Source organism: Corvus hawaiiensis, chromosome 7, assembly GCF_020740725.1.
Source record: "Corvus hawaiiensis isolate bCorHaw1 chromosome 7, bCorHaw1.pri.cur, whole genome shotgun sequence".
NCBI lineage: Eukaryota > Metazoa > Chordata > Aves > Passeriformes > Corvidae > Corvus > Corvus hawaiiensis.
Genome location: NC_063219.1, coordinates 4,900,553 through 4,920,410, shown reverse-complemented (window position 1 = coordinate 4,920,410; position 19,858 = coordinate 4,900,553). Strand labels below are relative to the sequence as shown.

Genomic DNA, 19,858 nt, shown 5'->3' with positions numbered 1-19,858 from the left:
TCCTGGAATAGTGTTGGACCAAGGGCGCAGGACTGGAAATAATGATTTTCCAGGATAATCTGTGCTGCGTAGGGTCCATAAGAACAAGCTGTCATCCACAGCAACCTTCCTCTCAAGCAGTTTCAGAAACACTCAGAGTTATTATTTTTCTCTGCTACTACTGAATAGCAAAAGGAAACATGGTTTTGGGGTATTCATTAAACCGGGGGACCACACCCAGTCTGTGTAGGGGAGTGGGGAGGAATCTTGAGAAGCTGGGAGAGGGGAGCAGAGGCAGTTTGATTTACTTTGTTTTCTTCCGTGTGTTCTTTGTCCTTCCTAGAAGACTAACTAGCTCATCGCAGAAATTAAACTCTATGTTCAAAGATGGGATGTAATACTGTTTTAAACCTGAAATACTTGTTGATACAAATAACATTGAATGCCTTATTCCTGGTTGACATGGAGTGGTGAGAAAGAGCTTGTTGGGAAATGTACATCTTTAGAAGATGTGGAGAGAAGTTTTGCATTTAAACGTGGGGTTTTTTTCTAAGTAAGCAATGTTTATTGTTTTATTTGTCCGTGACATAGTTATCCAAGGATATCTGACAACGGACAGATTAATTTATGTTACTTCCTTTGAACCTTTAAAGAATATATTCTACATTATGTCTTGACCACCCCTGGAAAATCAAACAATATTGTTCCCTCCCCATTCTTGCTTGGAATTAAAGAAATAACATTGATAGATGAAGGAAAATTAATAGCTGTGGTATCTAACAGCAGAGATAGGAGAAGTGAGTTACAAGAGAGGAGTTACACAGATTTTATCTGTGAGTTTTCACAAAAGGACTTACAGGAACTCATTTGACTTTCAAACTCAGTTGATTCGGTCCCTTTTTTCCTTGAAAAATTAACATGCAAGACTCCATTTTCCTCAATCTTTCACTACCATCTTTAGTGCATAAACTTCATAAGAGTTACAGCTGACTGAGAGCAATGTTTGCTTTGTGCAATCCCAAATCATGGTGATGCTGAGAAAAAAAGACTGAAGTACCACAGAGCTTCACTCTCTACTTTTTAAGTACATGGTATAGCAGGAGAACCACTTTTCATGTGGGTAGGGGAAGGACCAGCTCAGCAAGCATAATCATAGTCCTCGACGTCATGCCTTTTGAGTTTATGGATGGTCTCTGGGCTTTCAGACTGCCTCACAAATGTAAACTAATTAATGCTAAGTAAAGTTATTACTGCTTTCCTGCTGGTAACCCAGCAGACAGTCTTTCTTTCTTCCTTCCTTTCTTCTTTTCTTCCTTTCTTCCTTTCTTCCTTTCTTTCTTTGCCTATGGCCTGAGCAGGCTGCTCCTGCCTGATGGCTGCATTGCAGAAAAGCACTGGAATTGTGTACTCCTTGGCCAAGACCCTTGCCAGCTGTTTATTTACAGTTTCATTGCACTATGAGACCTTGTTTTCCCCATGTTTGTCCTTAGAGTTGCACCAGAAGGAGAGTGGTCTATAGCTCATGGGAGATAGATCAGCCCTCCCTCAAGGAAGAAGTGGCTCATGGGGAAGGAAAAAAGCTTTCTTTGATGCTGAAAGTAAATAGAACTGAAATAAATCAAAATGCTGCAGGAAAATAGCTTTGAAAACAGTTCCCTGCCTTATTTCCTTTAGAAACACATCCTGTTCAACTTCTCAGCTCCCCAAATCTCAGCAGAGATGTAGAAGGCTTCATGCAGTGTAAACTCCCTCTAAAGACTGCTCCTGTTATCAGATGTTCTTTCACCTCCTCTGAGTCATATATGTGCTGTTGAGCATGTAAGACCGATTAATGTTACCGTCCTTTTTTTACTTTTTTATTCCATTGATATTTTCTTCCCTTGAAAACAGAGACAAGCGCATGCTTTTTGCATTTTCTTTCCCTAAATTCTTAATCTCCTTGCCCCTCCTGCAGTGAACCTAATGTCCTCGATGACTCCCCGAGCCTGGCCACTGAGGGCAGCCTCTCTAGGTAACAGTGTTAACACTACCTGTCTGTCAGTGTGTGTGCTGGGAAACAAGCTGTTTCCGACCTTTTGTCTCTTCCCCTCACCTTTTGTCACTCTCTCCATCTCTGTCTCTTGTGGCTCATCAATATTCAGGCCTGCAAGTCAAAGGTGTAGTAACCCACCTTCAGTTTTCAGCTTTGATTGCCAATAACTTTGAGAAGACTAAGGAGAAGGGGAAAGAAAAAGCTGTAGTGAATGAAGCAGCAGGCTGGCCTTTCCCCCTTGTTTAACAATTGCTTGAAAGGCATGAGAAAGATGATCCATGAAGCATTAGCTGTATCCTGTTATAAGCATTAGTCTGGAGGCCTATGTAAAATGGAGACATCTGTTTTTTCATTCATCTCACAATGCTGTCACCACAAAAGACTTAATATCAAGCTGAGTTCTTTACCATTCGCTGATAAAACTAATTATGGTAAGTCCTGTGGAATATAGTGTTTTGTGGGTGCTTTACAATAATTCTCATTAGTCTTGCAAAGCATTTTCAATTCTCAAATGACAACTTAGAAATCTTGCAGGTGGATGCCATAAATACATCTCTAAAATGGCTCTGTTAGTGCTGCAGTTCAGGTCTAGTTGTTCCCCATTACCCACAGACGGGAACAAACACAAATGGGTCAGGAGGGAACTTACAAGGGAAGCCTGCACCTTTAACACCCAGATCAGTCATGTTAATCATTCTCCCTGCTCTGCTGCTGTGCTTCCACCTCTCAACCTATCCTCTTGAGGCTGGAGAGTTGTTGTTATTCCCAAGAGCATCTGTTTCCTCCCAGGAGAACACAGCCCCACACATTGGCAACACGGAGGGTAACTCACTATTTCATTCCTGCACCAGTGGAAGCAGTGGATATGTTGAGAGGCGTTTGTGTGAATGGTTTCTGTTTCATTAGCTTGGGTTTCAATGTTGGTAGTGGCTTTTTGGGATGGGGACAGGCTGCTGTGTTCATTTGTTCACTCTCTTCAGTTGACAAAAGGAGAGTTTATCATGGGTGCTGTCACTGAGCTCATTCCATGCAACATGGTGTCCTTCGTGTGTGTGAACCCTTCTCTGGCAGACCAGTCTCTGATCAGTTAGGAAAAGACACCAGCTTCTTGGCAGAGGCAGGGGTATTGTTACCTGGTTTTGTGACAATGTAAGATTGCATGGTCATCTGGGCTAAAGAGCTGAAGAGAAATCATTCAACCAAAGAACTTCCATGTTGTCCCTTTAGCAGCACTAAAAACTCACCACAGTTGAGGAAGAGGACAAAGGGGAAGGTCTGTGTCTGAGTTAAGGCCATAATGACCTGATACTCAGTTACATCAGTGTTGATTCTGAAATGTTTTGATCTTGTTAAGTAGGGGCTAGCCACTCCTAATTACAGTGGTGAGGCTGAGCACTATGAGACACCTAAGTCAATGAACGTGTTCAAACACAATAATTTATTTTGAACCCTGAAATGTAATCAGCTGCACAACGGGTTCCTACTAATTCCTGTCACAAAAATTTTCTCCAGGGACCAGGACACTATCCTCCACCCTGCTCTAGGGTATAGAGCAAATGGGTGAGCAGATGTACTTGGGAGTCAGTTCTGCTGAAGTTTATATCCTTTTCAAGGAGCGGGCACTAATGTCTTAAGGACAGGCTGCAAAACCTTAAGAAGCCTTAAGAAGGAATGAAGATACTGCAAATGTGTCTAAAAAATTAGGTTAGATCTCTGTGAGGAGAAAAAGATGTTTCAACTGCATTGTTAAATGTGAAAATTGGATTCCTCCTCTAAAGGACAGCAGTAGTAAAGCAGATGTTGTAGAAGCTTATTGTGCTGTGGGGATTATAGGGCAGAGTTAATTTGTTTTTTACATTCAGGAACATTAGTTTTGAATAAAGCAGGCTTCAGTTTTTCTTATGTAACTTTGATTTTGGCTGCCGCACAATGATAACTTTTTAGGATCACCTTCTGAATTCAAAAGCTGTTATTTAATCATAACCAAGATAAAGAAGTAAACAGTATTTACTAGGGACTAGACCCTTTTGGAAGGTAGGAGTCTTAAATAAACAAATTGTGACAAATACAAAAAAGAATAAAGTCTGTTTCCCTTTGTTCTATAGCAATTAGACCCAGCCTTGAAAAAAAGCAGGGAAGGCAGGAAGGGGAGAGCACTGAAGTGCTCAGACAGCTTGGAGTACAGGGCTGAGGAGCATCGTGATCTGTTGTGGTTATAATCTGAGAGGACAGGATATTTTCCCAAATCAGAAAGGAAGAAGGTGAAACCATTGTAATGGAAATCTATTGCACAAACACATTTCCCTGTAATGTTTGTGCCTATCCTAGCTTAATGGTTCCTAATAGGAAAAATCAGATTGAATCCATATTGCCAGGGCAATTGCAGCAGCAGGTTTAATGCTAACTGGGCTGGGATGTGTCTGGAAATACAATATATTTAACCCATTTCCTGCTGCCTTTGTCCACCAACCATCTCATTCATATGTCTAGGGACACAAAGTGTATATGCTCTACCATGATGGTGTGGCAAGCATGTACATCTTTATAATAGACATTTAAACTCGTTGCTTCCTTTGTCTCTGTTTTGTTTTCTTCTTTCTTCATTACCTTTTTTGGGGTTTTTTTTGGCTGCGTGATTTGGTTTTCTTTTAATTCTTGAGCATTACTTATTTTACTTGCCAACCCGACAAAGTTTGTTTTGGCCCCCACTGTGTGACTGCACTGTCATTCCTTGTAGCACTGGTAACATGCATCCATAAACTTGGGTTGGTTTGATCTTTGGCTCACCTCTGCTCTACATAATGGGAGTAACATTATTGTGTAAATAAATCCCTGACAGAGATACTCAGGGAGCGACAGAGAGTGTTGGGCAGGAAAAAAATCTTGTTTCTTATTCCCAAATAAATCTAGATTATGTCCTTTAGAAAAACTATTCTTATAGATCACATTGCCATGGGGAGGAAATGTACTGTCAGCTGAAATGGCATCTGATTCAGTGTTCCTTGGCTGGGTCCCACGGGCTGTCAGAAAAACAGTATATTCCTGGTCAGGTCTGGTAAACAAGGAGAGACAGAAAAGGAGGGAGGGCAGGCTGCACAGAGCCAACCCTCTGCCTGCCATGCTCGTTTTCACAGAAACAAGATTGGTAGTTCTGTTCTTTGATGTGAAAAAAACCCCTCACAAACCCTCATGAAGAGAAAGCTTGTATCTGAAAATTCAGTCACTTGTCTGAAATTTGTGGTCTTTATGATTCTCTCTCTCTTGCTTTCCTTCTTCAAAATGTGGGGATACAGAGCAAAAAGACAGCCACAGCAGGACTGTGTTGTGCACAGGCAGCTCTGCAAAACGCAGCTGCTCTCAGGTCCACCATTTCCCTGCAATAGGTATCTGCAATTTCAGCTTGTAAGATCATCCCAGATTATACCAGTTTGTGTAATGATTCAGTACTGGAAGTAAACGTCCACCAGCTCACTTAATTCATTTCACTTATGTTATTAAGCCAGGCTGAAAATCCCAGACTCCAACAGGAAGACACGAAGTCCAGCCTTTTTTTGCTCACCTATTGTTTGTCTTCAGTGCATGGGAATAGTTTTTACCTCGTGTATAGCCTATGTGCCCTCACGCAGTCCATATATACCCTTTATCTAATGACTTTTTCAAGTGTTTTCATATCACATGTGAAGTGAGTTTGTTTCAGCACTGTAAACAGTTTTGTACTGAATATAATTGCAGTCTTTCTGCTGCAGACATTAATGTCTCCTTACTCACAGAACTAAGAGTTACCTTTCCTTCCTCAGAAATCGTAACAGTGTTCTCAAAGCTACTCTAGTAGAATTTTTTTTTCCCAAGAACTTCTCCAGCTAATTCCTACTTCATTCACACATTGGTAACCACTGTAAAAACTTCTGGAAATTCAGAAGAATAAGTTTTATGTAATCCTAGAAGCAGAAGATTAAGGAAATTCTCCAAGCTGTAACTTCAGGTAGTCTGGATCACAAATATAAAGACTAATTTAAGTGCAGTCTCTTTGCTTTAATAAGGAATGATGTGATGCTTTTGGACTTACCAGTCATATGTGCTGCAGTCAATGTCTGGGTCAAGAACATAGTCTTACTAACTTGGAGGTAACTCTGAGATCTCTGCTTATCCCTAGGCAGGTGTTTGTGTGGTGTTTAGGATGCATGGTATGTAAAGCATGTCAATATCCTATGGAAAAACTGGGATATATGTTCCAGGGACTGGTGATTTCATTTGGAAGACCTGTCTGAGGAAGAAAGGGACTCAAATATATCTTGTTTGTTCTGGCTTTGAGCTTGCTGAAGCTTTTTCTCTTTTTCCAAGGCAGTGCAGCTGTGGTGAAATTGCTGAGGGCATGCCCAGCATTATTAGGCTGTAGTCTGTCAATCAAAAGATAAACAGCTTCAGGGTCCCAAGATGTCTCTCTTCTTGAAGTTGCCTACTCTCTCCTCCCAAGATGTCTCTCTTCTTGAAGTTGCCCAGTCTCCCCTGCAGGAGTGACAGAAACATGGATATGGTTCAGTGCAAAGTCTGGCCTTAGTTTAAACGAATGGGAGGAAGGAATAAGATTTTCAGATCAGGTAACCAAACTTGGCCCCTGTCTTGGTTTGAAAGACAGGTGTCTGCCAAGGGAGGCGGGAACCTCCTTTGGAATGGAGAATATGACCCCCTTCCCTCCAAATTATAATAATTTTGAAATTAAGGGGCTTCCAGAAAAAGATATGGGAAAATGAATAACAGTTCTTTACTAGTATGTATATATGTATAACAAGGCAGACAAACAACCACAACGGCAGCGACAACAAACAAACCCACAAACCCAATGCCAGCCTCTCTCGGCTGTCAGGCAGTTCTGGTGCAGTTCTGGTGACAGCCGGCAGGGGCGCTGGTGGCTCCCGGCCGGGCGGCGGGGGTGCAATGGTTCCCCCGCGCCTGCAGGGGGCGCTGTGGCGGGGCTCGGCTGCATCTCCTGTCACGTGGTGATGGCGGACAGGTTGGATGGCAAACATGGGCTGCAGCAGGAACCTTGGAGCAGCGGCTGGAATAGCAGGGCAGGCTCACCCGGAGTAGCAAGCAAGAGGTAGCAGACACTCTGCAGGTGTAGCAGGGGCCATGGGGTGTCCCAGCAGGCAGGGGGGGTGTGTTACAGTGCAGCAAAAAAAGCCCGAGGCAGTGGCAGAAAGCAGCAGAGCTGGGCAGTGGCAGCTGGGCTCCTCCACAGCAGCTGCCACAGGCAGCTGGGAAGACGTGCCCTCCGGGAAGGGGGAGGGGGGTCAGGGTCCCGGTCTTCCTCTGAGGCACCTGAGCAGATGGCAAGGGTCCTTTCCAGTGAGACTGTTAAAAGCTGCAATTGTTTATTAAACTATGGAGGTAGACAAGTTATCCTCTGTGGTTGAAGGAGGATACGCTTGCAGAATTAGCCCATATATCCGGAACAATATGAATTGCCAAAGATGTGCCATTGCAGCCTGTAAAATATGTAGTGCCAAATATGTATTGCTTCCGCTTATGTTATGTAAGTAAAGAGATAAAATACCAAATATGGGAGAGAAAAACAGGGGTCATCCAGAGGACTATGGAGGAAGACCTCTGACTTCAGCCTCAACGACCACCAGAAGGCAGATGAAGACCCCCTAGCAACACAACGCACATGCGCAGAGAAACTAGATAACAACCACCTGGAAAGACAGGAAAAGCGGAAGAAAAACCGTATATAAGGACTCTGTACAAGCTAGAAAACGTGGCAGTTAGTGGAGCGGAGACTCCCCTGTCACCCAGCGCTGCTTTTGCTCACATTCTACTTGCATAATTACTAATAAATTTCATTTATTAAACTAAGAGTGCATTGCTCTTATTGTTGCGCACTCTTAACAAGACAGTGTTCCAATAAGGTCCCAGTTAAATGGCTGCTCTCACGAGCAAAGGCTTACCTGGGGTAGGAGAAAACAGGACAGGGCTGGGCTCTGGCAGCAGCAGCAAATCCCCGCTGCCTCCCCCCACCCCCACTAGCAGCAGCTCGGCCGTCCTCCTCTGAAGCCTAGAGAGCAAGAAAGCAAGGAGCTGTGCCTAGCCCCTTTTCCCCCAGCCCAATTCTCATGGTATCTCTGCCCCTCCAAGAGAAACCCCCAGTTAAGAGAGTGGCCAGCCGCACCTTTCTAGTGGAAACTTTTGTCTCTCCTAAGTATCGGTCCTTATGGTTTTTTAGCGACAGATGGGACAAAATTCCATGAGAGAAAGAAACAAAAGGAAAAATCCTAAACTCCAAGAGCCCCAAAGCAGAGCAGGAAATTCTCCATGTTCTGTTCCGCCAAACCTTCTAAGAACAATCGGTAACTTCTGCCAAAGTGAAGAATGAGCTGCTCAGGAGACAGAGCTTTTTAAGCCTCTCCACAGACATCCTCCATGTCTTGTCTGACCATGTTCCTAGGTTTGTCTTCTTCTTCCACCCCTGTGTGGTCAGGTGATTAACCTTCATTCTGTTGGTGGTACTGACAAACTCCAGGGAACTCCAAGAGAAGTATCTAGAAAAAGAATGTTGTTTTCCTTTAGATTAATGCAAACCAAAGACAAAATGGATTGCAATACTGAATCTTCAACAGTGTGTATGCGAGATATAGCTGGAAGTTGCTTAAATAGGACATGTTGCTCAGTGGATTCCAGTCTGGCCTAAAAAAGCAGCTGCCTGAGTTAAAAGAAGTCTATCTTAAATGTGACTTAGTGACTATTGTAGTCATAAGTCTCTCAGACACAGTTTGTTCAGCTAAAGTGTTTTATGACTGCTAAATGTCCAGTGTTCAGAGTAATACAGTGCTTTGATAAAAATGAGGGGAGGATGGTATTTCTATATTAAGTAGATTGAATGGTCAGTTGAATGGTAGTATGAGGTGGTACATAGTAGAGTATGTTTTATTGCTAAAGTTTCTTCTACTGCAGGTTTTCAGATATTTTGTGCCAATATATTAAAAACCAAAAAGCTGTATTTATCTAGCTATCTAGCTATCTAGCGATCTATCTGTCTATCTACCTCTAATTTTCATTTACTTGTCTCTTTTGTTAGCCACAAAAATACTTAAGGCTGCAAGTGTTGAGTGTGGGGCTTTGTTCACATAACTCATGCATCCATTATGTGAATGGATCCTTTGTCACTTTGTGTTTGTTTTTTGTTGGTTGACTTAAATTGAAATTAAAACCAGATGACAAAATTGTGATGAGGCCATGGAGTCTTATTTGGGAAGAAAAACAATAGCTTTTACGACATTGTCCTTGAAAAAAGGAAAAGCAAACAAGAAGGCTTTTGAGCTAGGAAGCTGATGTTCCTGCCTTCACTGATGTGGCAAAGGATGCAGAGAAGTGAGTGCTGCCCAGTGGGATGCATCAATCAATGACTGAAAACTGAAATCTGCAGTTATTTATATTTGGATACTGTGGAAGGTATCTTTTCAGCTTTATACCGGCTAGCGCTTGTACTTCAATGCCTTAGAAAGCCTCGAGCAGCCTTGAGAGGTAGCACGGGCGATCTAGCACTTAAGTAGCTCTAAAATTGGTACCTGTATCAGCTGCAGAGCAAATACCATCAGCAGAAGCAAAGAGGGAGAAATATAGCTCCCTACTCGCTCAATTTCCTGCGGTTAGAAGCTTTCAAATGAGACAGACAACCAGAGATGTTCACAGGAAGATAGCTGAGCCAAGAGAGGGCGGGGCCTCCCTCGACCATCTCTTTTATTAGGAGAAGGGGAAAGGGGAGGACTGGGGGCGGACCCGGGGTGACCGGCCAATCAGACACTGCTAAAGAGTTTGAGTTACATTTGGTTTTCCCCGCGCTTAGAACAAAGGAGCTCAGAGCACATGCAGGAGCACATGTCTTTGGGAGGGGGAGGGGAAGCTCAGAGCAGGCAGCAACAGGATGCTACCTGTGTGTGGCCAAGTCCTGAATGCCATGACTCCACCTCCCACCCTTTCCTAAGCCCCGGAAGCCACAACCCAGCAGACATGTCTCCTCCCGTCCTTCAAAGATAGTGCTGCTCTTTGAAGTGACTGTGCCATTAGTGGTTGGTCGATCTATTATTTATTTATTTATTTTAGTCCCAATTGCCAGGAAACGTACTAGTTATGCAGTGTGCTTCTGTGCTTGGCCTAATGCTGTCAACATCTAACAGGGTGGGAAGTGTGCAGAGCGAGCCAGGACAACAGAACCTCCTTCTGCAGCAGCCCCTGGGGCGGAAGAGAGGCCTACGGCAGGTGAGGACACAGGCAGTAAACAAAACTTCTCTCTTGCTGTGTGATTTGGTTTGGCTTTTCTTGTATGTGGCTATTTGCACACGGTATGTGGATGTGATGTGTCCCTTCTACCTAATTTTTGCTATACTAGTGCAGTCTCTTGACTTAGCAGGAACCATAGCACAAATCATAGCTGTGAAGCCAGACAAATCCCTAAGAGAGGAGGTACCCTTTGTTTTAAATTCCTCAATCTTGTCCTCTGCAGGCTTTTTTCTTATTATTAAATGATGGTTATGCAACCTGCACTGCATTACATTCAGTGTTGAAACTGAAAAGGCACAAAGCCCAGAGGTTCATATGAAGGAGATGTCTGATCCATGGAAACCTTAAAACACATATCTGCTAAAAGTAGAGTGAATGGACATCTAGAGGTACAGACAGTGATGATCTGTTCTCCTTTCAGAGAAGAAGCTGTGCAATATGTGAACATACATTAACCTAACTCTCTCTTCCAATGTTTAGCTTCGACGACCACTGCTGTCACGTCAGAAAACTCAAACTGAACCTCGGAGCCGTCACGGAGCTCGACTTTCAACCACGCGACGGAGCATCCAGCCAAAGCCAAAACCTTGTGGTAGGGCAATGCTGCATTTCCGAAACCAGCGCTCCACACTGGAAAGTAGAAAAGGCTGTGGTTTTAGCTTAAAGGAATAGCAGGTTGTTACTAGCTTATATTAAAGTGAAATTCCGGGAGCTCTATACTTCTTCCTAGTACGTGGATATCCTATCAGAAATCCACCCCCTCAAAACACTTTGATGGTTTCTCCAGAAGTTTTCAAGGTCAAACAGGATATGGACAATGAATTACTTTGTTTCCAGGAGTTGTGGAGAATTTAGGGGATGGGTTTCCTCTAGTCAGGATGCCTTATCCAAAACCTCCAGATGTGCAAGTTTGAAAGATGCTACTGAGAGTAGTAGAAAGAAGAAAATGTCCCATCATAAGCTTAGCAGTGCAGAGCTTTAAGGATTGTATATGGAAATGAATGTAGGACTGCTTCAGTCTGTGCTGTATGTTTCCAGGAGTCAGCACTGCCAAGCTGAGCAGGTGGCTGTATTCTGTACCATCTGGAGTGAGCTTTGGAGGAAACATCTGGAAGAGCAAAGGTTACTTGTGAACTTCCTGGGTTTCTAACTGCTCAGCAGGACTATGCTGGGGCAACAGCACTGCTGGAGATGTTTGAAACATAAAAGTTAGCCAAAAATAATTAAGAGCAGGAACAGGAATACCAGTTTTACTGTTAGGATTTTAGTCTGTCTTTACTCTGTGCTCTTCTGTTACTCCTGGCTAGTGGACTTAGTCTGCAGGAATGAGGGGCTATCTGCTGCACTTTCTTTTCTCAGATGTTCTGCAAAACCTTGGGCAATTCTATCTTTTTGCATGCCAGTTTTTCTTTTTTATTTGAGGGCAGAAGTGCCTAACTCACATGGGATTCAACTCAGTGTATTCTTCTGGAATGGATAGATGTTATGGGTGGTATTTTTCTCACCAAACCATGACAAGGATAGGTGTGCTGGCTAGACTTCAGGTGATCCCAGAGTCTTGCTGTGGCTGTAGTGGAAGCCCAGGGTAAAAGGCTTTTAGATTAGATGCCAATTAGACAGCTTACATAAAAATTGGATGAATCCTGTCTTAGTTGTAAAAACTCCAGGGATTGTCTCTCTTCTTTTCTTGTGTTTTTTCCCCAAATTTTAACCCTCAGTTTTCTGGGCTTTGTACCCTCAGTGGAGCAGAAGCGGTCGGTGACATTCACGGAAGTCCAGCCTGAGGCACCCCCAACCTGTGCTGTGGACCCGCCGGTACAGCAGCCGGGCTGCAGCCGCAGCAGCCCCCAGGCCACCAGCCAGCAGGAGCCCCTCAGCAAACCTGTGCTGACTTCCTCACCTGCCACCGTTGTAGCTGATCTCCACAGCCAGGTAACGTGACTGGTGGGTTTGTAGCCTGTGTTCCTCCACTGCTCCATCCCAGGCACGGGGAAGCACCAGATTCATTACAGCACTGTAATGAAAGCTGGCAGGAGAGTGAAGACAGCAAACCCTCCTGTGTGTCTGTTTTTTAGGCTGTTTGCTGTCCAGCCCCCTGCTTCTGTAAAGCCATTCCCTTCCAGATCTGTGCAACAATTCTTAATTTGAAAATATATTTTCTGCATCTTCCCTTTCCGTCTTCCCATTTCATACAGTGTACTTCTGGACCTAATCACCAAGGCAAGCTGTCCTTAACAGGTTTTCACAGCTTGCTCCTGAGAGATGCCTCCTTAAGGAAGGAATCCATCAAAGCCTCAGGACTGTTTTAGCAAAAGCATCACATTGTGAAAGAAACTGCTTGTCCAACATTTTTCTGTGTTGGACCCCACCGAGGGTGGTGCAGGGACAATCCCAGTCATCCCTTTAACACATCAGTGACATTGAGATCACTTTTATATGCCCAGATATCCATTGTGTTTTGAGGTTATGTCCTTTGCCAAATGAACAAATGAATAATCTCTGACTTCAGAATCATAGAATGAATCACAGAATGGTTTGGACTCATTCCACCCCCTGCCATGTGCAGGGACACCTTCCACTAGACCAGGTTGCTCCAAGCCCCATCCAGCCTGGCCTTGAACACTTCCAGGGATGGGGCATCCACAGCTTCTCTGGGAAAGCTTTTCTAGTGCCTCACTATCCTCACAGTAAAGAATTTTTTCCTAATATCTAATCTAAGCCTACACTCAGTTTGAAGACATACGCTAAAAAAGATGAAATGAGAAAGTGTTAATGACTCAAATCAGATAACCTTTCTGATCATTGTTGTAAATTTGATTCACCAGCAAAAATATATAATTGTTAAGGTATAATTTTAAGGTATTTATAATCTGCAAGTGCCTAGTTCTTTATGGTAAAATGTGTATCTGAATGAGAAAATACTTTATAGACCTTCCTCTCCTTTTTTTGCCCCTCTCCCTCCTGCTTTCTCTGAGCCTGACCACCAGCTCTCCTCAACTGCAGAGCGAGGCACTCTCTGCTGAGAAGGAGAAGGAAAAAGAGGAGGGCTTGGAGTCCTGGCCAACAACAGCACAGAGCACCCCACCCACCCAGCTCTCTGACACCGAGGACTACAGTGGCCTCGAGACCACCAGCTTGCTGCAGCATGGGGACACTGTCCTGCACATCAGTGAGGACAACGGGATGGAAAATCCTTTGCTGGCCACTCACTTCAGCTTCACACATGTGGAGCTCGGGGAGACGGATGTCGATCTAGATGAATCTCATGTTTAACTCTTGGGGAAGTACAGTAGTGGGAAGAGGAAGGAAACGTGTACCTTTCCTTAGAGTTCCCTGCTAAATAGTAACTAATTAAAACAAGAGCACTTTATGATCCAAAAGCAGGAAATAGCTATCAGCCAGTTGCTCTATATAGACTGGCAAATTTCTGTTTGTGAGATCTATTTCAGTTCAGGGCAGGGCCACAGGAACTGAGAATTTGTACAGAATTCTCAGGAGAGGGGTGTGTAGGCAAACGTGGTCCCTAGAGCCCTTATCTGACAGCCATCTACTGTGATCAGCAGCCTCACTGGGTAATGGACTGTTGGACTGTGCGAGACAGAGAACTCTCTTCTGAGACTGTGCCCAAGATTTAATTTTGTAGTGTTTTGGAGAGGACAGCTATGTAGCTAAATCCAAGGCTCTTAAACCTTGAAAACAGTGAAAACACTGACAGAAAGTACCAATCTAAAGCTTGATTTTCTCAAGCCTGGGACCATTGTTTCTAACTTGCAGAGCAATGATAAGCACCATAAAGCAAGTAGACTTTTTTTTTTTTGGCACTGCAGACTTCAGTTGAGTTTACTTTTGTATGTTAGCTCCATTCCACTCTGTAAAATACTGCTCTTGTGCTACAGAAATATTTGCTCTGTAAAACTAAATACAGTAAGCAGGAATGCATGTGCTATGCACAGACACAGATGGGCAGGGGCTGAGTGGTCTGCAGGTGGTACAAATAGCCCACACTGTCCTGCTTTAATGTACTGAGCTATTCATCTCCGCAGCTTAAAAAAACCCCTGAGAAACCACATCCGGAATGGGTGGACCCAAGCAACTGCTCCACTGATGTCACTGGATGTACTTAGAGGGATTTAAAGTAAATATTTATATACGGTATTTTTGTGTTCCTATATATATAAATACATATGTACATTGTAAACAAAAGATGGATATTGCAGGGCAGAAACTTGATGAAATCTATTTTTGGCATGCTGAGATTGTATTTAAAAGCTTCCATTTTATGTATATAATGTTCATGGCTGCAAGTATTAGATAAATGTATGTAACACAGAAGGTGAAGGTCCCTGGAGAGGGATCAGCTGAAGTCACAGCTGAGTTACAGGTTTTGCTGCAGCGTCATGGAATTACACTGAAATGGGAATTTAGCCATTAGCTGCTGATGGGCAAACTGCAAAACAGCTGTGAAACCATGAAATCATCAGCAATGCCCAAAGATACCCTTGGGAATCACACACTGCCTTTTTTGGCTCATGTTAGACTAACTGGAGTTCATAATTGTGTCCTTATTGTGCAGAGGAAGGTGTTTTGGATCATCCTGAAAGTATCTAAAATGCACTAATTACTACTATGGCTCCTGAGGGATTGCAGTTTGGACACACACATCATAAACCAGCCTTACTAAGGAGGGAAATTATATCCTTCTAGCCATCTCCAAAGAAAGGACTCCTCACTGGCTCTGAAATAGCTGAAGTACTACCCTATGAACAGCTGCCTTGCTGCTGTAGTGCAGCACACAGGTTTTCCTAGGGCTTTGACAATTAACCACACACCTGACAGCAGGTTTCAGCCTGCGAAGCCCATGGAGCCTTAGGCTGCACTGCCTGGCATTTGCCAAATGCTCACATTTGACAGGAGCTGTGCACACCAGTCTGGGCAGGGAACTCACTCACGTTAAACCTCTGAAGAGAGCAAAGGCCATCTTTCTCCCAGGTGTTGAGCATGTTCTGCTACCACTCTGTTGGTGAGAGATGGAGAATCTCAGCATATCTTGGGAAAAAGCAGGCCTGAAAAGGCAACTATTTTTATAGTACACCACCTATAGCCCCCACATATATGGGGCTATATAATGTACAGGTGGTGCTCTAATGCAGCTCCAAAGGGTACCTGGTCTTGTATGACGGGTGTTCAGGTGGAGGTGACAGTGTCCCCATGGATATCCTGGATGACAAACTGTTTCCTCTGCTGACCAAAACATGCTGTACTGCTTCTTATCTCCTTAGTGCACTGGAGCCTGTGCCAGCTACCTGTAGGATGCTGCTTTAGATTAGCTCCTAGCTCAGATGTCACTCCCAAGAATTGCTAAATTCCAAATGTTAAGTTTTATTATTAACACTGATGCACAAATGAGAAAAAAACCCACAGCTTCATTTTCATGTCCCAAGGTAGGCTTGGTCACTGGCAGTCTGAGGGGCAGGAAAGCCTCAGACATGAGCTGAGTAAACAGCTGGGACACAACACATACAGAATTCATGGTGCAGTTTATAGTGACCTTTTCTGCTGAAAATGAGGAAGCATCTTCCTTAATGAAAAGTAGAGGCCTTCCCACAGTACTCTACTCTAGAGATGACAAAATAACTTGATTTACTTCATTTAATTCAGTGTATATAGTAACTTTCAAGTTTCCACTGTCACAGCTGAATCCACAATAGAAAGCCATAGCAAGGACCAAAATGCCTCTTTTTAATGTCTACCCTACTAGAAATCAATGCATCTTATAAATGATGTAATCTGTAATTTAGTTTTATCCAGGTGGCTGGGCAGCTAGCTTTGGTTCTGTGGGATGATTGCTGAGAAATGGCACAGACAAGTCAGCCCATCAGCCTAACTTCCCATGTGTTTGTTCTACTGTAGTACCAGTTGCATTTAATGCCATCCTGATGAGTGGCATATAAAGTACTTTAGCTGGTCTGTGCTTTCCTCCAGTATCTCTGTACCAGAACTGGTGTATTTCTGCTGTGAAGACAAACGGTGCTGCTTTACATAGTGTTAGACGCCTTAAATGCATGTCGTGTTCAGCAACGTCCGGCTGTGCCCGTCTTGTCCATGTGTCAGTCAGTCACGTTGCCTCAGCATTTTATGCAAACGTTGTCCTGAGGATTAAATACAAAGGAACGATGGAAACGGGCAGAGTTCTTCTGTGTTTGAATCTCTTGTGTAACACGGTCGGTCTCTTGGGCTCCGAAGGACTTCGATGTGTGGTTTTGTTCTGGGATACCGACAGCGCTTGTTAGAAGTTTACCCATCTGCTCCCAGGCCTGGCGTGGGGGGTGCCGCGGGAACGGGCTGTGGCAGTGGCTCTACCCAGCATGAGGCTGGAGCTGTTCTTTGGGGGGGACAAAATACACTTTGTTGGAAACTTAAGATCACTTACAGAAGAGTTATTACTATTATAATTATTATTATTATTTCCTCCAGTTTGGGCCCGAGGGCACGGGCAGGCCAGCGCTGCCGGAGCCGTTTGTGCTGCGTCAGCGCAGGCGGAGCAACGGCCCCAAGATGGCGAGGGCACCGCCCTGGCCCTCCCACTGCCCGGCCGGCCCTCCCTCTGGCCCAGCAGGAGCCGCGGCGGCAGCGATGGCGTCGGGTTGTCGGATCGGTCCTTCCATCCTTAATAGCGACCTGGCGGCGCTGGGCGCTGAGTGCAGCCGCATGCTGGACTGCGGGGCCGACTACCTGCACCTGGATGTAATGGACGGGTAACGCCGGGGGCGGGTGGGAGCGGCCGGGCCGGGGGCGCGGGGGGCGGCCGGAACGGCCTGCCTCTCCCCTCCCGGCCGGCCCGGGGTGTAACCTGCGGACGGGCGCGTCTCTCTCTTCGGCCCCAAGACACTTCGTCCCGAACATCACCTTTGGCCACCCCGTCGTGGAGTGCCTGCGCAAGCGGCTGGGCCAGGAGCCCTTCTTCGGTAAGGGCCGGGGGCTGCGGGGCACTGCCCCTCCGGCAGCGGAACTCAGCCCCACTGCCCGCTCGCTCTCCTCTTCCAGACATGCACATGATGGTGGCCACGCCAGAGCAGTGGGTGAAGCCCATGGCAGTCGCTGGAGCAAACCAGTACACTTTCCATCTAGAAGCGACGGGCAATCCCGGGGCACTGATAAAGGACATTCGGGAGAATGGGATGAAGGTGAGGGGAGTACACACTGTGCCCTGCTTAACTAACAACTGCCTTGCTGGCAGGTTCTCTGTGGTGACCACTGACAAGACCCGAGGGAACGACCTGTTAACTGTGTCAGGGGAGGTTTGGGCAAGATATAAGGAAAAGGTTCTTCCCCCAGAGGGTGGTTGGGCACTGGACAGGCTCCCCAGGGAATGGTCACGCCCCAAGGTTGCCAGAGCTCCAGGAACGTTTTGACACCGCTGTCACGTACAGGGTGGGATTGGTGGGATGTCTGTGCAAGGCTGGGAGTTGGCCTTGATGTGCCTTGCAGGTCCCTTCCAACTCAAGATACTTTGATTCCACGATTTTATGAAAAACTCATTGTTTCCACTTCAGGTGGTCAGGGATTGGCATATGCAGCCCTAACACACTGTGCATGAAGCTAGTCTTCAATTTTAGTGAAGAAAATCTGGAATTTTTAAATAAAGAGGCCTGTTCTTCCTGCCATTACACAGACATGTAATTATTTTCTTAGGAATCCGCACTGAGCTCAGGCCAGTCTTGCCCTGAGGTGCATGAATCCTAAGGTGCACTTGGATTTGGCTTCCCTTCCTGCAGGTTGGCTTGGCCATCAAGCCTGGCACTACAGTTGAACACTTGGCACCTTGGGCCAATCAGATAGACATGGCTTTGGTGATGACAGTAGAACCTGGGTTCGGAGGACAGAAATTTATGGAAGACATGATGCCGAAGGTAAACTATGTTTCTCTTTCATTATTTATTGAGCTAAAAGCTAATTAACAGTAGGGAGTATAGTGGTGAAGTAGATAAACCTTGTCTAGATCTGTAAGAAGCTGTAGGGTGGCAGCTCATGTGGATCTCAGTGCCTGCCTTTTTATCTGGTTCCTCAGGTTCAGTGGCTGAGGACACAGTTTCCCTCCTTGGATATAGAAGTGGATGGAGGAGTTGGGCCTGACACCATCCATAAGTGCGCAGAGGTAAGAGGTTGCAACAGAGCAGCATTCTCAGTCACTGTGCTGAGAGACTTATCAACACCCAGAAAATAAAGCTTAGGAGAAATTTCTAGTTTTCAGAGGAAACTGTAAAACACATTTAATATCAAAATCTGTTTGAGATCTAATCTTTTTTAATAGTGGCTATTGTAGCCTGCCCTAAGATAGAGAACTTTGTTTCTTTTATGTTGGTGTAAATAGAAGCAATGTGATGAAGAAATTACGTATTTGGGGAAGAGCTGTGTTTTCTGAACTTGACTTGCGATTGTAGTTAGAGGTGTGTCATGTGTGTCCCACTTGTTTGCACACCAGCCCAGAATTCACAACCACCTCCAGTGTTTTACAAGCAAGCTGTAGGCAGTGGCTCTGTTCCGTGTGACTAAGCGGGTGTTTGATGTCTTCCAGGCAGGTGCCAATATGATTGTGTCTGGCAGTGCTATTATGAAGAGCGCAGACCCGAGGTCTGTGATCAACCTCCTCAGGAATGTGTGTTCAGAAGCAGCCCAGAAACGCAGTCTGGATCGATGAGACCTGCCCAAGCCGTGTTCCAGAAGGCTCTGGGCACGCAGGAGAACCCTTTTCTCCTGCATAAGGGAGGGCTGGATGAACACCAACTACAGAAACTTCTTGCTGCTGAACAGAGGAATCATTCCTTCACTGCAATGAAGCAAGCAGCAGTGGGAAACATTCTTGCTGTCTTTCAGTGGTTTGAACCTGTCTCTTGATTTTGTGGAGGCTGATTTTGTGGCACAACCTCCAACAATACTGACTGGATTGAACTACAGTCAGTTTGTTGCTTGCTAGAAGAGTGTAGTATCGCCACAAGAATCTCTCTTGTGGAAGACTCTTAATCAAACTGCCTTCTGCTGCCTGTATTTTGTCATTTGATCTGTGCATTCCTACAAAACTTTTCCACTACTGCATTAAACACCCCTTCCTTGGTGTGGTAAGTTCTTTTAAGCTGACTATCACAAATGAGTGGCTTTGGGAGTAAGTTCGAGGAAAATGCAGCTTAAGAGGGCTAAAAAAAATCCTAGTGATGGTAGAAGTGTTCCTGTCCTTTGTCTCTATTGCATTGGAAGTATTTGGCCTACAGAAGTCAAGCATCAAATCAGTCAGTGCAGCATCTTTACCAGATCACAGAGTGGGGAATATCTTCTCATTTACCTTTCAAACAGCCAGTTAAGACAGCTGTGTCTGAAATTCCTGGAAGTGATGGAATTCCTCAGAAGAATGTTGCTTTAATATTCTTCAGATAACAAAACCTTAATCTTGCCTCACAGTCTCCTTGGTGTGTACGTATGTCTGAGTAAGTGATTAAGATGGTAACATACAGAAATGGTATCTGCTGAAGAGATACGTAGGTTGAAATACCTGGAGATGGGTCTGTAAAACAGCTT

At 44.8% G+C, this 19,858-nt stretch overlaps 2 protein-coding genes across 5 annotated transcripts; both read left to right on the top strand.

Moving 5' to 3' along the window:
* The first annotated feature begins 131 nt into the window (after window positions 1-131).
* Window positions 132-14,755, top strand: LOC125328706 (protein unc-80 homolog). The gene is made up of 6 exons (XM_048309772.1): window positions 132-532; window positions 1,934-1,990; window positions 10,186-10,267; window positions 10,769-10,880; window positions 12,030-12,220; window positions 13,292-14,755. The coding sequence occupies exons 1-6, from the start codon at window positions 489-491 to the stop codon at window positions 13,559-13,561; spliced, it is 756 nt and encodes a 251-aa protein (XP_048165729.1). The 5' UTR covers window positions 132-488; the 3' UTR covers window positions 13,562-14,755.
* Window positions 14,756-16,888: 2,133 nt separating this feature from the next.
* On the top strand, window positions 16,889-19,408 carry RPE (ribulose-5-phosphate-3-epimerase). 4 transcript variants are annotated; one of them, XM_048309777.1, is made up of 6 exons: window positions 16,889-17,032; window positions 17,174-17,253; window positions 17,333-17,472; window positions 18,064-18,198; window positions 18,357-18,443; window positions 18,864-19,408. In XM_048309777.1, exons 3-6 carry the CDS (start codon window positions 17,335-17,337, stop codon window positions 18,984-18,986), a joined length of 483 nt encoding a protein of 160 aa, XP_048165734.1. In that variant the 5' UTR covers window positions 16,889-17,032; window positions 17,174-17,253; window positions 17,333-17,334; the 3' UTR covers window positions 18,987-19,408. The 4 variants fall into 4 exon arrangements, with proteins under 4 accessions (XP_048165734.1, XP_048165732.1, XP_048165731.1 ...); XM_048309775.1 differs by having other exon boundaries at window positions 16,909-17,043; window positions 18,868-19,408; XM_048309774.1 differs by having other exon boundaries at window positions 16,909-17,043.
* The last annotated feature ends 450 nt before the right edge of the window (window positions 19,409-19,858 follow it).

What these genes read in the sequence shown, in the direction of transcription:
- LOC125328706 (XM_048309772.1), top strand. Translation starts at nt 489, where the DNA reads ATGTGGAGAGAAGTTTTGCATTTAAACGTGGGGTTTTTTTCTAA. An exon ending in AACGTGGGGTTTTTTTCTAA is followed by an intron (nt 533 to 1,933) that starts GTAAGCAATGTT and finishes CCCCTCCTGCAG; the next exon opens with TGAACCTAATGTCCTCGATG. An exon ending in GGAAGAGAGGCCTACGGCAG is followed by an intron (nt 10,268 to 10,768) that starts GTGAGGACACAG and finishes TCCAATGTTTAG; the next exon opens with CTTCGACGACCACTGCTGTC.
- RPE (XM_048309774.1), top strand. Translation starts at nt 16,922, where the DNA reads ATGGCGTCGGGTTGTCGGATCGGTCCTTCCATCCTTAATAGCGACCTG. An exon ending in GGGCCAGGAGCCCTTCTTCG is followed by an intron (nt 17,254 to 17,332) that starts GTAAGGGCCGGG and finishes CTCCTCTTCCAG; the next exon opens with ACATGCACATGATGGTGGCC. An exon ending in CCATCCATAAGTGCGCAGAG is followed by an intron (nt 18,444 to 18,863) that starts GTAAGAGGTTGC and finishes GATGTCTTCCAG; the next exon opens with GCAGGTGCCAATATGATTGT.